The 15,430-nt window shown below is 53.4% G+C and overlaps 1 protein-coding gene and 1 non-coding gene across 2 annotated transcripts; one reads left to right on the top strand and one right to left on the bottom strand.

The window, feature by feature from the left end:
* On the top strand, positions 1-11,670 carry SEC16B (SEC16 homolog B, endoplasmic reticulum export factor). Its single transcript, XM_085231628.1, has 26 exons — positions 1-595; positions 958-1,204; positions 1,402-1,508; positions 1,819-1,924; positions 2,037-2,127; positions 2,284-2,413; positions 2,618-2,769; positions 3,195-3,256; positions 4,318-4,453; positions 4,963-5,187; positions 5,485-5,582; positions 6,166-6,247; positions 6,324-6,441; positions 6,578-6,689; positions 6,920-7,025; positions 7,260-7,400; positions 8,868-8,981; positions 9,144-9,212; positions 9,866-10,079; positions 10,318-10,376; positions 10,490-10,609; positions 10,803-10,901; positions 11,071-11,149; positions 11,228-11,271; positions 11,372-11,428; positions 11,529-11,670. The coding sequence occupies exons 1-26, from the start codon at positions 358-360 to the stop codon at positions 11,592-11,594; spliced, it is 3,072 nt and encodes a 1,023-aa protein (XP_085087754.1). The 5' UTR covers positions 1-357; the 3' UTR covers positions 11,595-11,670.
* Positions 11,671-12,013: 343 nt separating this feature from the next.
* LOC146543685 (Nuclear RNase P) lies at positions 12,014-12,333 on the bottom strand. Its single transcript, XR_014885365.1, has one exon.
* Between the last annotated feature and the right edge of the window lie 3,097 nt (positions 12,334-15,430).

The raw sequence follows: 15,430 nt of genomic DNA, 5'->3' as shown, positions 1-15,430 counted from the left end.
GGGGTTTTCCTGGAGGTGTGGGTGGGATTGCTGTGCATTCTGCTCTTCTCCCAGGGCCACCCTGTGATTTTGGAGGGGAAAAACATTTTGCATTTTGCTTTCACTGTGGTTTTATTCTGATGCAATTTGCCTTCGTCCCCTCCATTCTCACTGTTCTGGGGGGGGATCACGAGGAAGAAGTTGTGGTTGCCTATAGAGTAAAGTTGTTGCTGCAGAGTAAGGACTTAAGGCATCACTGGGGTGAGCCTGCAGCCTGCCCATGCTGTGTCCCATGCAGATGATATTTTCTTGAGTTAACTGACTAGCTTCAATGGGCTTTATTTGTTATTTCTTCAGACGAATGGGAGCAGTGTTAGGATGGGAAGAGGAGGACGTGTGGATCATGGCTTAGAAAAAAACCAACAGCCCAAAAGAGGAAAAACATCTTTGGCTTTTTTTTTTTCTTTTTTTTTAGTTCAGAGGCTCATGTCGGGCTCTATCTCAGGTGGAAGAGCCTTGGCTGGTCCCCGGGCTGGGCTGGGAACTGCTGCCCTTTGTCCTCTGCAGTGGCAGTGGACTTTGGCAGTGGCGCCGGGGAGAGGAAGTGGGGCAGCAGGTGTGTGTGCGGCTGGTGGGGGTGGTGGGGACCCCATTCTATAGGGGATCCAGGGGACCTGCACTGGGGTGGGAGGACTTGCTGGGTCCATCCAGAATAGTCCCCAAATGCATTAAATTCTGAGTGCGAGGGGGTGATGTGCAGTTCAGTGATGGCTCGTTGCATCCTGGTGTTTTAAGAAAGCTTCAGGTGGAACCAAAAGGGAAAATACATGTTTTACCCCTGCTTCTGCTGTAGGCGTTTTGGGAACAAAGGATGGCAACAGGGTTGGGAGGTGGGAGGAAGGTGGCAATGGGCTTCAGAGGAGGCTTTGGTGTGGGTGGAGAGCTGAAACCTACCGGGATGGGTCTCGCTGCCTGCAGGCCATTGGAGCCCTTGGATCTGCTGCATGGAGCCCTGGGCCCCACCGCAGCCACCTCCAATGTGGCACAGCAGAGCTGCTGGGAGTGAGCGGGCAGAAGGCCGCCACGGGACCCCACTGCCCTGGAAGCCCATCCTCCCCGGCCCTCTGCCTCGTCCTGGCTCCTGGGACCCTGGCAGGGATCTGCACCGGCCGGCATCCCGGGCTGAGAGCTATGAGAGCGGCCATGCCTTCCGGGCCTACTCCAGGTAGGAGCCGAGGGGCTGCTAACACAGAGCCCCCTGCCTCAGGAATGAGTGTTCTGCGAGCTCCAGAGCTCAGTGGGGAGGCTGCTTTGGTCTCCATCACCTCCTGCCCTGGAGATCCCATCTGTGGGTCTGTCCCTGGTGTAGTCCTGGCTCTGGCGGGATGTCCTCTCTCAGCTCCATGCGTTACGCTGTTTCAGGCAAGGATATGAAGATCCCCACTGGCAATACTCAGCTGCTGCCTACAGGGACAACCACGCTTACCAAAGCCACCAGTGGCAGCCCACAGCCTGGCAGGGTGACAGAGGTACTTCTGGGTCCAGGGATGGACCACCTGTGGTGATGCTTTCCCCATGATGGGAATGTTCTCCAGGCCTTTCTTCTGTCTATGCTTCTGGGCAGTGCTGCCCTGGGCTTGCATTTGGGAGCTGGATGCACCCAGGTAGTGTTTAATCCTGATCTGCATGGCTAAAAATCAGCATCAACCCAGGGTGCAGGCTAATCGTGGGGATGCTGATGGAGCCGTGTTTTGTGCCTGACTCACTGCTTTGCTTTTCTAACTCTGCAATTGCTCACTGCTCTGGAGAGGCAATGTAAAATCTCGTTTCCCTCTCCAGATGTGACACAGGTTAAGCCTCACAGCAAGAGTACCGCTTATAGGGACCAGCACTACTACAGGGGCTACCACCCCAACCTGGCTGCCAGCCCCTCAGGGCAGGATAGGTAAGGAGGTACCTGGGCTGCACTTCCAACTGATGCCATCACCTGCTGCAAAACCAGTGGGTTTGGGGCCAATCCCCACATCTCCAGCTTCCAGATCATCTCCTTTCCACAGGTCCCAGACCTATGATACATATAAGGAGGGCTCCAGGCATTCGTGGGCTGGAGTCAGCAATCTGGGGGAGGCCACTGGCCAGCCTCAAGAGGTAACCCCAAGGCAAGCAGGGATGGAGGAAGGCTTGGGGCTCTCACAGGGATTTTGGGAGCCATTTCCATGCCCCCCCTTCAGCTGGGAGAGAGTGAGGAAAGGTAAATGAGTTTTAAGGATTTATTCTCTTTTTCCTTGCCATGCCACGGGCCAGCCCAGCCTGCTCCAGCAGTACCGTGAGTCAGGACTCAGCTCTAGTGGCTACGAGCTCAGCCAATACATTCGTGATGGAGCTGAACCCAACGACACTGCGTTTGCGGGGGGCTGGAGCCCTGTGCAAAGAGGTGAGGGCAGGTGGGGGTTTTGGTGAAGCTCTGGCAAGGGGGGAGCAAGTAAATAAATAGCAGATCTCCCAGTATCAACTGTCTCATAGCTTGAACCTTGGCTGGAGGAGGTCCAGCAAAGGGCAGCTGTGGGGTGTGTGCATGGTTTGGTGACTTTGCCATGGTGGATGCAAGGAGCTGCCACCTATTTGTCTTCTGCTTTAGGAGGGCCCTTGGAGTCAGCTGTGGTGGCACCCCACAAGTACCTGCAGCCACATGTGCCAGTCTGCTTGGGAGCTGGAGGGCAACTGGTGCTGGTGTGTCCCCACCGCCCCACTGAGGGGCAGCTCCCCCTGGTTGAGCTGCACAGCCTAGAGGTAAGTCCTGGTTCCCCAGACAGCTTGTAGTTCCCTCCCTAGAGCTGCTTCTTCCACCCCATTGGGGTCAAATACCATTCCTTGCCTAAGCGGACCCCTCAGCCACCTTCCTGTCCCCACTGCCATCTTGCCTCCAGCTCTCATGGTCTCTCAGGCCTCGTTCTGCCAGCCATATCCATTCCCTGAGCCCACCACAGCCTCCCTTCCTTGCCTTGCAGATGCCATCTCAGAAGTCTGGTCCTTAGCACTGGATTCTATGTGATGGTTTAGGGTCTGTGCTGTGGGGGGTTAACCTTAGAATGGCATGGAGATTAAGTTCACCAACACAGTTAAACCCTTGGCCAAGACACTAAACTTTCATCTAGTCCAGTGGGTGCTATCCTCATTGCTGGGGTCCAGCTGCTGAATTTGCTCTCGATTTTCAGGTAATCCTTCAAGGCACAAAAGATCAGGAGGAGCTTCAGGCCTTCCCAGGGCCCCTGGCCAGGTATGGACATGGTGGGTTGCAGACCTGTGTCCTGTGCTGGCACAGCTGGCACCTCTCCTTCAGCAGGAGATGAACCTGAGGCAGGCATCGCTGTCTCTGTGGCTTTGGGAGGTGATGTGTACAAGGGCCATGTCTGGGTTCAGATAGAGAACCCATCCCCTCTCTGTGGTTTTGATTGGTTTGTGTTGTGGGAATTGGCTTTTTTGGATATCCAAAGGGTGTGGGTTTGGTGTGGTTTCTATCTCTGACCTTATTTTGTGTTCATGCCCTGGCAAATTGATGGGACATTTCCTTGGCCCTCTAAAATCATGAGATATGCTGTGGTTCCCTAAGTTTTTGCCCTCTGAGGCTGCTGAGCATCTTGGTGCAGAGTGAGCCCAGGGATCAATCATAGCATGTTGAATCAGGCTGGCTCTCTGTCATCCCCATTACACCAGAGTGCAGAAGGAAAAGCATTTACTGAGCAAAAGGGCTGGTGAGACCTGGAGGTCCCTCTCCTGCCTGATATTCCTGTGTCTCTCAGCCTCTTTTGCTGTCCAATTGCCAGTTTTTTTTTTTATTGTAAGATGGTGTAGTGCTCCTTGGTTTGCACATTGCTTGAAGTTTTCTGCCTCTGTTTCAGACCTAGAGGGTTTATATGGTCACAGGTGTCTTTTTCCCTGTGCCATGCCAATTAATCAAGTAAAAGATACTGCCTATGTGTGTACCTCTCACAGCCTTGGATGTCTGTGGCTGTAATGGCACTGCACTTAACCAAAATGGAGGTTCTCTGCAGGTGAATTGATGAGCAAGTTAGTAGGAGGGAAGAGAGGCTGCAAGATGGTCTCAGAATCTCTGAAGCCTGCAAAGTCCTCATAATGACCAATTTTCTTAAGCATCTTTGAGCTTAGTGTGGCTGATGCAGCACGTAATCATTGACTACTTAGGATCTTCTCTCTTCTGTCTTTCACTTCTTTGAATCTTTGTCATCCTTGTCAGTGAACTCGAGATGCTTTGGCTCTTAATTTGTCCTAGATTGCTCTCCCTTAGGTTCCTTTGGATGCCTTTCTTTGCTGCCGTAGGGAAGATCTGCACAAGGTAGATGTGATGACATTTTGCCAGCAAAAGATAGCCTCAAGCTGTGATCTCTCAACACAGAGAGGCAGAGATTCAGCTCTTCTCTGGAAACTCCTGGTCCTCCTCTGCCGACAGAATGGGGTAAGTGCCCACAAGAGGGGCTGACCCTTTTGATCTTTGTGCTGAGGCATGTTAATATGCTCCTCACATCTTTCTTGATCAAGCTGCTCTTTGGTGGGGTGCTATACCTTGAAGTCATCCCATTCCCACAGTACCATCAATCACTTTGGTTCTGCCTGGGTATTTGGAGCAAACCTCTGCTCCTGGATTGCTTTTCATCCTTGTGAAGTACCAACATCACAATGCAACAACAGCTCTGAGAGAGACTCATGCTGTCTTTATTGAGGAGACAGCACTTATACTTACAAGCAGACTAATCCCTTAATCCAATGAATTCTACCCAATCCAATCTATGGCTGCTCCTTGGGAGCAGGTGAATAAGATCATCAGAACAAGTTGAGCTGGCTACTTTGCCCCCCAGAAATGCATGCTAGTGGCCAAGGCTGGTCTTGCTGGGAGCAGTGTGAGGGCTGGAAGTGCCAGGAGGAGGCAGCCTCCATCGGCCTTTCTCCTCCCCTTGCTTTCCACAGTCCATGGTGGGCTCGGATGTGGCGGAGCTGCTGATGCAGGACCGCAGGCAGCAGGAGAGGTACAAGAGGCAGGAGCCGGCGTTGGGCCCCGTCAGCCTGGCAGATGAGGAGTGGCGGCAACTCGGGACACTGGACCTCATCACAGGGGAAGTCCCTCCTGTGGTGGAGACACAGGCACAGATAGTGGAGAAGTTCACCAAGCTCCTCTACTATGGCAGAAAGAAAGTAAGCGTGGTTTGGGAAATAGTGCTGATTATTTTTTGTTGGCTCCATTGGCCTCCTTAAAGGGAAGGGTGGTCTAGAAGTGCCTTGTGCTTGTGGCGTCTATCCTTCAAGTTGCACTCGTACAACATTTATCACTGTGGAAGGTAGAAAGCTAAAGAGGCCTTAGTGAATATACTTTGTGACTGTGCATATAATACTGCATAAATCCAATGGGATTTGGGGCTCTTCTCCAAAATGAGGAGGAGGGCAAGGAGCTGAAGTGTGTGCAGACCCCTTAGCCCTCTGTCTTGACTGCAGGATGCACTGGTTTGGGCCATGAGAAACCAGCTGTGGGGCCATGCTCTCTTCCTGTCCAGCAAGATGGACCCTCGGACCTACAGTTGGGTGCTTACTGGGTAAGTTGGGGAGGTTAAAGCACAGTGCTCTATTGACTGGCTTTGCTGAGCACAGATGACCTTGGGTGCTCCTAGCACCTACCGAAAAAGCCCTGGTTTCACCTGGACCTTTTCAGAGGAGTCAGAGGGGACGAGGAGCATTGTTGAGTTCTTCAGGCTTCCTGATGGATGGGAAGAATTAAACCAAGGGTTGGGAGGCAGAAGGAAAGCTGTTTCTCAGAGTCATGGGATGGTTTTGTTGAGTCCTTGGTTTTGCCCTTAGCTGCAGATTGGAAAGGGTGGGTGGTGAGAGCTGTCTTTACCAGGATCCAACCCAGTCTGAGTCATTCATTCCACTCATACGAGTGTTTTCTGGCAGAATTAATGTACTTAGTCTGGATTGAATTGATCCCTTCAGGGAGAGTTAAGCAAAAATTTTCTCCTGCGTAACTCAAATCCATTTAAGGAGGTTTTATCCAGCATTGTCCTTGAGACTCTGCTGGAGGCAACACAGATCCCCAGCCTGATGGGGCCTGCTCTCCTTTTTGCCTTCCCTTCCCCAGCTAAGTACAGCTCCCTAGGATGTGCTTTCCTGCCTCCACAGGTTCACCAGCACGCTGGCCACCAACGACCCTCTGCAGACCTTCTTCCAGCTCATGTCAGGAAGGATCCCGCAGGCAGCACAGGTCTGTGAGCAGCAGGCTGGCCCTATTGCCCATCTCACCCACCACCCCACCTCACCTTCGCTTCCCTCTCCTCCAGAGCTGCGGGGATGCCAAATGGGGAGACTGGAGGCCCCACCTGGCCGTGCTGCTGTCCAACAAGGTGGGAGACCTGGAGCTGAACCACCGGGCCATCGTCACCATGGGAGATGCCTTGGGTGAGCTGAAGCTACTTGAGAAAGAGAATGGAGTGGTTGGGTTGGAGTTTGCCTGTGAGTTTGGAGGCCTTCATAGCGATGCTGAGCACATGTTGCTGTCCCTCAGGGCTAAGTTCTGTGTTTTCCTCCCACCCAGCTGGCAAGGGAGCAGTGGAGGCAGCTCACTTCTGCTACCTGATGGCAGATATTCCATTTGGTTACTTTGGGGTGAAGGCAGACCGCATGGCTCTGCTGGGCAGCAGCCACCGGTGAGTCAGTCCAGCCCTCCAGGGCTACATCTCCACCTCTTCCCCATTCCTATGATCTCTTCTGCAAAATAACAAGGAAAAAAAAAAATCTTTGGGGGGTTTTACTGCCCTTAATGGCAGCTGTGCTCTTCCAGCTGTGGTCTGGTACTGTGGCATGGCTATGGCCCCATGCTTTGGGCATGTAAAGCCTTGCTACTGTGCCCTGAACATCTCTCTCCTCTGCCCTGCAGCCAGGCATTCACCCATTTTGCCACCACCGAGGCCATCCAGCGCATGGAAATCTTTGAGTACTGCCAGCAGCTGCGGCGCCCCACATCCTTCCTGCTCCCATTCCAGGTATTGGGTTCAAGTAAGAACAGCTGCTGCTCAAAATGGACTGAAGACACCCCAAAAGCCCAGATGGAGCTGAGACAGTGATTTCTCTCTGAAGTTTGGCTCCTTATTGGGTTTGGGGGACACCGGGAGGACTGTGCTGGCCAAGGGCTGCTCCAAGGCAGGGAACAGGGTTTTGGGATCTGGGTTGAGTGGAACATCTCCTTGCTCCCATCCCATGGCCACTGCTCTCCCAAGGTGTACAAACTCCTCTACGCCTCCCGCCTGGCTGACCATGGGTTGCCGGCTCAAGCGCTGCTCTACTGCGAGCAGATCGCCAGTGTGCTCCTCCAGCAGGACCCAAACTGCCACCCTGTCCTGGCCCAGCAACTGACCAAGGTGAGTTTTGTGCCTCTGTCATATGGATCCTGCATGGGGATGTTGCTGGGGGCCTGCTGGTTTGGGGATTTCACGTGGATGCCTATACTCATCAACGTGTTTTGTGCCAGATAGGGTAGGAGCTGTTTGGAGATGAAGGACTTTGGGGTTTGGATATCCCCAAGTCACCTCCCCCAGGTGCTTGTTGTCCCCACGCTTGTGCATCCAAATGTCCCATGTCCCACAGGCTGCACACCTCCCCCCATGACAACACCTTTGTGTGGGCAGCTGGATGCTGCTATGCTGCAGGAGCTGCCCCCAGCCCCAAAACTTGGTGCTGCACACTGCAGCCCCCCTGCTGCATCACAGAAACCTATTTACTGCCTAACAGCCTCTCAGATCTGCTGTTCTGCTGGGGATAATGCTCCTCCTGGGAGAAAACACTTTCATCTGAAAAACCAGTGCATTCATACACACTCTTGTCTTTGATGTTTTAGACTGTGTTACAAATTATGATACACATTAGTGTTTGATTAAGACTTCCCCTCTTTTGAAGCCGGGGACGATATACAACCAGGTGCTGGTTCATTAATATTGGATCAAAGTGCACATTAGCTTTTGGATTAAACATTCCCCCCGTTTAGGAGTAATCATGCTTATAATTTCCTCTTTCCTGCCATTGATTTGGGATGAGTGCACGTTTGCACAAAGCTGGGACACACAGGGGTCCGGCTGTGCTGGGCAGCTCTGGCCGGTCCTGTCCCCAGCATGTCTCTCATCTGGCTGTCATCAGTGAATCTCAGCATCGTTTGAGCTGGAAGAGTCCCTTAAAGGCCATCTGGTCCCAGTCCCTGCACTGAACAGGGACACCCACAGCTCCATCAGTGCTCAGAGCCCCATCCAGCCTGACCTTGGCTGTCTGCAGCGATGGGGCACCACCACCTCTCTGGGCAACCCGTGCCAATGCCCTACCAGGGTGTGGATACAGACCTGTCTCTTGCTGGAGAAGTGAAATGTGCAGCAGTACTGCAGTGAGGGACACGGGGGAGACAGCGGAGCGTGGAAAAAATGCAGAGCGCAACATGACAGCAGGATGCTGTCTGTGGTGGGGGATGAGGGGAGGAAAAAAAAGGTGATGTTATCATGTTATTCTGGGCTGTGAGAGCACAAATGGCATGTGTGAGACAAGGAGGTGATAATCCCCCATACTTGAGGGTCTCAGCTGGGGCACTGTGCACTGTTTGGGATGCGCAGCACAGGGCAGTGCCAGAATGGTGCAGAAGAGAAGTGCTCAGTGATAAGAGGTGAAGGGAAAAACGATGGCAGGGTTGTTTTCTGCAAGCAAGATAAGGTGGAGAGGAAAAGGGTGCAGGGGGCTGTGATAAAGGTCTGTGGGAAAAGTGTGCGGGAGGCTGGTTTTAGGGAGCAAGGATCGAGAGGCTTAATTTGTAGTGAGGTCAGGAACAGCTCTGTGTTCCTGCACCACAGCTGGCTGAGCGATTGAAGCTCTGTGACCCACTGCTGCTGGAGATGCCTGAGCAGGACCCGGCGCTGGAGCCCGAGTGGCTGCTGCAGCTCCGTACCCACTGCCAACACTGCGAGGTGAGGAGCAGCTTTGGGCGTGCTTTGCCTTCTGCTTTCCCCTCCTGCCCTGGGGTGAAAAGCTGTGGTGGTGGTGTGGTTCTTGTGCTGCAGTGTCCTTTGCTCTTTGCCCCATGCCACATATTTTCCTGTCCCCTTTCTTTGCTCTCTGGCTCCCTGCAGGTGCAGGATGACCTCACTCCAGAGGTGGCACCAACCCAGCCAGAGCCCTGGGATATTGCAGCCACCCAGGTAAGGGAACAAAGGCCCAGAGGGCCCCTGCCTAGCGGCTAATTCCTTGAGCTCCAGGTTACCCCATGGGTGCTGTGTGCCCATCCACACAGCCCCATAGAGAGGCTATAGCCACCTCCATCCATGCAGTGCTTATGTGCACCTGGCTGCCTGGTTGGGTCTGGTTTCCTGGACATGCCAGCACTGATGGGTGGAGGACTGATGCAGATAGGATAAAAATGACAAATCTCTCTGAGCCGTTTCTTCCTATCAGCTTTCCTCACTGCTGCCAAATTCTCTTTTGAGGAGCTCTGCCTGGCAGTAAAAAGGATCATCAATCCTGATTGCCTCCTGCTGCTATTGGGGCTGAGGCTACGATCATCCCTGTCTGGAAAAAAAAAAAAACATTGCAGGTGGTTTGGGATGGCTCCTTCAAGCCATGGTCTCAGCAGTGCACCTGCTTTCCTTGCACCTGGGGCCACCCTGCATTGGGTCAGGGTCCTGCCTGGTGGTACCTGTGGGCAGTGGGACAGGAGATGCCCTATGAACAGCGCATTCCATGTTGTCCTTGGGGTCCCTGTTCACCCTGGCAGCTCATGCTGATGTGTAATGGAGAAGGAAAAAACCCTCTGCACCAGCTCTGATGGACTTGCAAATGGTGCTGTGAGCTTCAGGTGTCTTTTCTAGGCAGAGAGATGGACCATGAGCAGCTTCAGAGTGATGGCCCCCAGCACGAGCAGTGGTATCAGCCTCCTGTGCCACTGCAGGGACCTGATCCTCACCAGGATGCATCCATCCAGCCTCTGGAGGTTGCAGTGTTGGGCATGGGGCTGACCTCCCAGGAAGAGCTTTGCCCTGATCCCTCTCTGCAGGCAGTGCCAACAGCAGGTGGGTGCCCAAGTGCTTCTCCCCGTGCTGTAGCAGTCATGAATGGTGTCTCTTGGGAAGCATGGTGAATGCTACCGCTGCCACACCAGCACCTTGTTTCCCTGGATCATGCTTCACCCAGATTCAAGTCACAATCACCTTGTCCAAAGCAGCAAAGGACTAAAACCACCTCTAGTGGAAATGGGGCAGGAGCAAACTGGGCTCAACCCTGGCTGTGCCTTCTGCATCTCTCATCTAGGCGATGCTGAGGAGCTCCAGGATGCCCATAGGGTGCAGCAGCCGATGCTGGCAGAGCCGGTGAGTTGGGGCCATCGCACCATGATGCTTGGGGTTGGGATGTGGGATTTGCATGGTAGGTCATGCTTGTTGATCCACAAGTGCCATATTCTAGCCTTGGTCTCCAATGCCAGCAGGAATTAAGCACAAGAGCTCGCTCGGCCTCAGAGAGCTCCACAGCATCCCTGGAGGAAGGCAGCCAGAGATCCTCAGACAGCACTGCTGAGGAGCTGGAGGGGACACCGGAGGACAAAGTGAGTGGGTTGCAGGCAGATGACATGTGGCTGTCTCTTGCCTGGCCACCCTCTCCCAGCCGTACCTTGGGCAGGATGGCATTGACAGCCACATAGGGACATCTGCCTGTGTGGGTGTCCATGATGTGAGGGGAGCTTATGATGGCATCCTCACCCTCTCTCTGCTTTGACCACGGAAACTTGTCCTTGCCAGAGCTCTGGATTCCGATGGTTTGGCTGGTTTCGGTCCAAGCCCCAGAAGGAAACCTCTCCCAAAGCCACAACCTCAGGCTCTCCCACGCCAGGACTGCAGGTAGGCGGGACACCCAGGGTGCAGCACAGGGATGCTGGCACGTTGCTCCCTTCATCCCTCCTCTCCATCCTCTTACCCTGGAGGTGAATCCTTTACTGATAGTAACTGTAAATAAATAGAGTGCCTATGCTGTGTGAGGTGTGCTCTAACCAGGTCAATGCATTTTCAGGATCGGAGGTCCCCATCCCCACCCGGTGCTGTCCCTTCTGCTCAGCCCCCAGCATCCCCATCTCCTCACAGAAGCCCTGGTAAGTGCTCCTATTGGGAAGCCTCTCCTTTCTATTTGGAGCGGAACGACAGGAGGGTGAATATCTTTGTTGCTGCAGTGTCGATCGACATGAAGGGCCAGTGGGATGCAGATGGCCATGAGGTGAGGAGAGCTGTGGCTGTGCCCGTGCTGGGATGCTCTGCTTGGGGCGGCTGCGGAGCTGCAGTCGACTCTAAGGTTCTTCTCCCTTCTCCCATTGCAGCCCAGCTCCCAGCAGCCAGGGATGGTCCCGCTTTTCAACCCTGCACAGGTTTCCCAGGTGAGGTGGGCAGCACCGTGCCTTGGGGCTGCCCATTACATTGGAGAAGGGGTGATGATTGGTGTATAAGCCACTCTGAACCACTCTCTGTGCTTCCCAGCTCGCTGCTGCCCGGCCCACCCAACCCAGGCTGCTCTCACAGCGCCGCTACCCCAACCCACTGTGAGTGGGGGTCGGTGTGTATGTGTGTGTGTAATGCTCAGAGAAAACAACAGTGCTTTGTGGAATGCTTTCATCCAAAATGGTGTTTGCCTTTGTTTTTTTTTTTTGTTTTGTTTTTTTTAAAAAAAACGGTGGAGGGGGGGAGGAGGCAGAGGTTGGGCTGTGTGGTAGTGACAAACAGCGAAATGTGATAGGACAAGGGGAAATGGCTTCCAAGTGGAAGACGGGATTTAGGCTGGATAGATTGGAGAGAGGCCAAAAGGTCAGCAAGACACAAACTGCCCCGAGAGGAGGTGGTGCCTCATCCCTGCAGACATGGAGGTAATGCTGAGCGGGCTGTGAGCACTGACGGCTGTCCCTGCTCAGTGCAGGGGGTGGGAACAGCTCCCACGGTCCCTTCCACCCTCAAGCACGAAAAGGTTGTCCGGCGGAGAGTAGTCTGAATTAGGTTGTGCGGCACTGCCCCACCTCACCCATTGGACTCAGTACGCCGGCCGTGAGTCTGTCTCAAAGCACCGCGGGGCCACGAGCATCCGCCCCGGCTCAGATTAAATCCGCAGCCGCTCGGGCTTCTCCTGCCCAGGCCGGCCCGCGCGACGCCCCCCCTTGCTGGTGGCTCACCCACCCACGCGGGCGGGGCTCTGCTGGAGCCGCGTCAGGCCCTTCCCTCAGACCTTCCCCGAGGCGGAGAGCGCGGGTGACGGGCACCCAGTGCGTGGCCTCGACGGTGAGCTTCCTCCGGACGCTGCCTGTACTCCGTTAGAATATATATAGAACTCTAATTCTCGAACGCTTTTAAAGTATGGCGAGCTACCCGGCATGCTCTGCGGAATATGGTAATGAAGGTGGCCCCGCCCCTTCTGTGGGGAGCCGCTATGTACGGAGCGGTTAGGAGGGTGTCCTGCGTTAGGATGGGCCCCGGGCTGCCCGAGCGGGGGGGGGAAAGAGGGAGGAGGTGTGAATGGGTCTGGTGCTGCTGGAAGCCCAGCCTCAGCTTGCAGCAGCGCGTGGAAGCCCCAGGATGGGTAACTGGCTAACGGAGCTCATTGCTAATTAGTGAGGGTGCGTACTCTCTTCCCCTGTCGATCGGAATCGGGCTGCTTGTGGGGCAGCCTGTGGGCATTAACTGAATCTGGAGCCAACCGTGCCATGAACAGCGATGCATTTAGGAGTTAAATACCTGATGAGATGCTTTGATGCACCACTCAAGGGGGTACCACTGCACTCAGCTCGTTCTTCCAGCATCTTTCTCCCAGCTGCACTCAGTGCGTGTGTCCCACCGGGCTCAGCAGGGCTGTGATTTTTTGGAACTGTTATTTATTAGATGAAGTGCTGGGTGATGACCTTGTCTCTGTTCCTCCAGCTCCCGGTGCTACCTGCCATGCAGCAGGTTGTCTGAGGTCACTTACTGATCTGCTGGACGAAGGAAGCTTTCATTGCTCGCTCGAGTGTTACTAGGACATGAATATTAACAAAGCTCAGGTGTCCCGTGGTGCTGGCTGTCACTGTGGGGCCACCCAGGGCTCGTTTGGAACTGCTTTGCTCTGCAGGGAACTCTGTGACAGAGCTGTAATCAAGTGTTTGTGACCTCTGCTTCAAAGCACTGCTCAGGACTTTGGAGCATGGGGATGTTTGTGATGCTGCTGGTTGATCAGGTGATACACGTTGCTGTTAATGGAACAGTACCTTGGAATCATGGAATATTCCAATTTGGAAGGGACTCATAAGGATCACAGTGTCCAATTTTGGCTCTCCTGGAGCCCTGGGCTGGGAGCAGCAGTGGGGGACAGGCACAACACACCGGCTATAACAGTGCCTCCTGCACCTGTGATGCTGAGGGACCTGTGCTGCTATTGGAGATCCTAACTACTGAATACATCATCCCAAGGTTGTGAATTACTGTTGAAGAGATGAAAAAAGCAAAACAAAAACAAAAGTTAGAAGCCTCTGACAGCACAGGGTAAAAGCATCACCTTTCTTGATGTGTCTGTCATGAGCGGAGATCGTATCTGCTGGTGAGATGAAGAGAAGTTGTGTGCTGGCTGGTGTTAATTACAAAGAGAAAAACACATGAAAATCAAGTGAAATTGAATCCCACTGCATCTGCTATTCCCAGAGTGGAAGGCCTCAGTGCATCTCGTTAATTTAAAACCCCTGATGGTGAGAGCTCGGCTTCCAACAGGAGATTGATGTGACATTGAGACCAGGGAGAGGATTAGCTGCCCGCCTGTGAACTTGTCCAAAGGAGTTTAACATGTAAATGTTCCAGCAGCGTGGCTCCCAGTCAGAAGGCATGCCCGTTAATTAAGGCCCCCGGGACTGCATGGTTGCAATGAGGGAGGGATGAGCTCTGTGCATGCAGAAAGGCCTGCTGCTGTTTTCTCTATGGTAGAGCCCTTCCGACTGAGAGCTTTGCATGGGTGGGTGAGCTCTGCTGGTCACTGGAATGATCTGCTGTAGGGCAAGGTGAGCACTGTGGGTGTTGGGTTGGGACTGCACCCAACAGTCATGAAAGAGAGATTGGGAATCCTCCTCTATCCTTAGCATCGTGTCTCTACTTCTTACCTGCCTGCTCTCAAGCCCTGCTTAAAACAAACAGACCTTCAGGTACTTCGTGGGAGGAGAGGCTCCAAGAGGAGAGTTTGCATCCTGCTGCGGTGCCTTGCAGTTTCCTCATGAGGATGAACCAGATTAGGACGCAGCAGCCTGGAAAAGATGGAGTGGTGAGAGACCTACAGTTCTAAGCAGTGCTGAGGAGGTGATTAGGTGTTGTTTCCTGCAGTGCGAGGAGCTGGGGCTGCCTGCTGAAAGCTTCAGTCTCCATGCGGCTTTGGAGCAATGCAGGTTTGAACTGAACTGCATTACAGAGCTGTGTGTGTTTGGGGGAAGTAACTCAGCTGTGGCAGCTTGTTGTCCTGGGATGTGAGAAGACCAGAAATATAATGAGTCTTTAAAAGGGAATTTGATGATGTCATGGCAGGTAACTCTTGTCAGGGGACCTGAATACGGCTCCAAGGGGCTGGGTGACCCAGTGCTCAGCAGAAAGACCCTCTTTTTGGGAGCCTGTGATCCAAACAGCCCTCTCAGCTCAAGCTGAAGAAGTGTTCCTTGGTGCAGACGCTTACGTTTCTTCTTGTACCCACGCCTGCCTTGCAGAAGTTGCAGCTGCGTGTGGGTTGCTTGGTGACAGTTCTTCTGGGCAGGGCAGGGAATTAAACAGTAAGTAGGATTAATAAAAACGTATCAAAATATGTAAACATATGCATCAAGTCTCTTTGAAAATGAAGGAGCAGTTAATAAGTATTTGCAATCAACGTTCCTACGTGGAAGCCTTCTCTGAAAGCAGCTCTGAGACTGCTCAAACAACCCATCTCTTTCCATCATTTTAACAGACTGTTTTCTCAAGGCAGATGAAATGATTTGCCTGAAGAGCTGTCTCCCCTCCTCCCCACCTATGACAGGCTGTATCAGACAGGTGTCTGGCTCCTTGCTGTGTCCTGAGATGGCTCCTGGGCCTGGTGGTACCTGGGTTCATAGTTACAGCATTGTTTGAGTTGGAAGTGACCTTAAAGGCCATCTGGTCCCACTCCCTGCATTGAACAGGGAAACTCGTAGCTCCATCAGAGCTCAGAGCCCATCCAGCCTGACCCTGATGTCTGCAGGGATGGGGCACTACCATGTCTCTGTGCCAGTGTCTCACCGTCCCAGGTTCCTGCTCTGCTGGGCAGCCATAGGTCACAGTGAGTAGCTGGATCATGCCTTCTATTTATTTCCATGGAAACTACAATAGATGAGAAGAGCACAACAACACGTAATGGGATACTGGTGGAAAGTTTCAAC

This window comes from Meleagris gallopavo, chromosome 10 (assembly GCF_905368555.1).
Source record: "Meleagris gallopavo chromosome 10, MGAL_WU_HG_1.1, whole genome shotgun sequence".
Classification (NCBI taxonomy): Eukaryota; Metazoa; Chordata; class Aves; order Galliformes; family Phasianidae; genus Meleagris; species Meleagris gallopavo.
The sequence above is the reverse complement of the archived record's forward strand: the minus strand, read 5'-3'. Positions and strand labels throughout refer to the sequence as shown.

Excerpts from the sequence above, each read along its gene's own strand:
- SEC16B (XM_085231628.1), top strand. The coding sequence starts at position 358 with ATGGGAAGAGGAGGACGTGTGGATCATGGCTTAGAAAAAAACCAACAG. Across the intron at positions 1,509-1,818 it reads AGCCTGGCAGGGTGACAGAG|ATGTGACACAGGTTAAGCCT; the intron begins GTACTTCTGGGT and ends TTCCCTCTCCAG. Across the intron at positions 11,429-11,528 it reads ACCCTGCACAGGTTTCCCAG|CTCGCTGCTGCCCGGCCCAC; the intron begins GTGAGGTGGGCA and ends TGTGCTTCCCAG.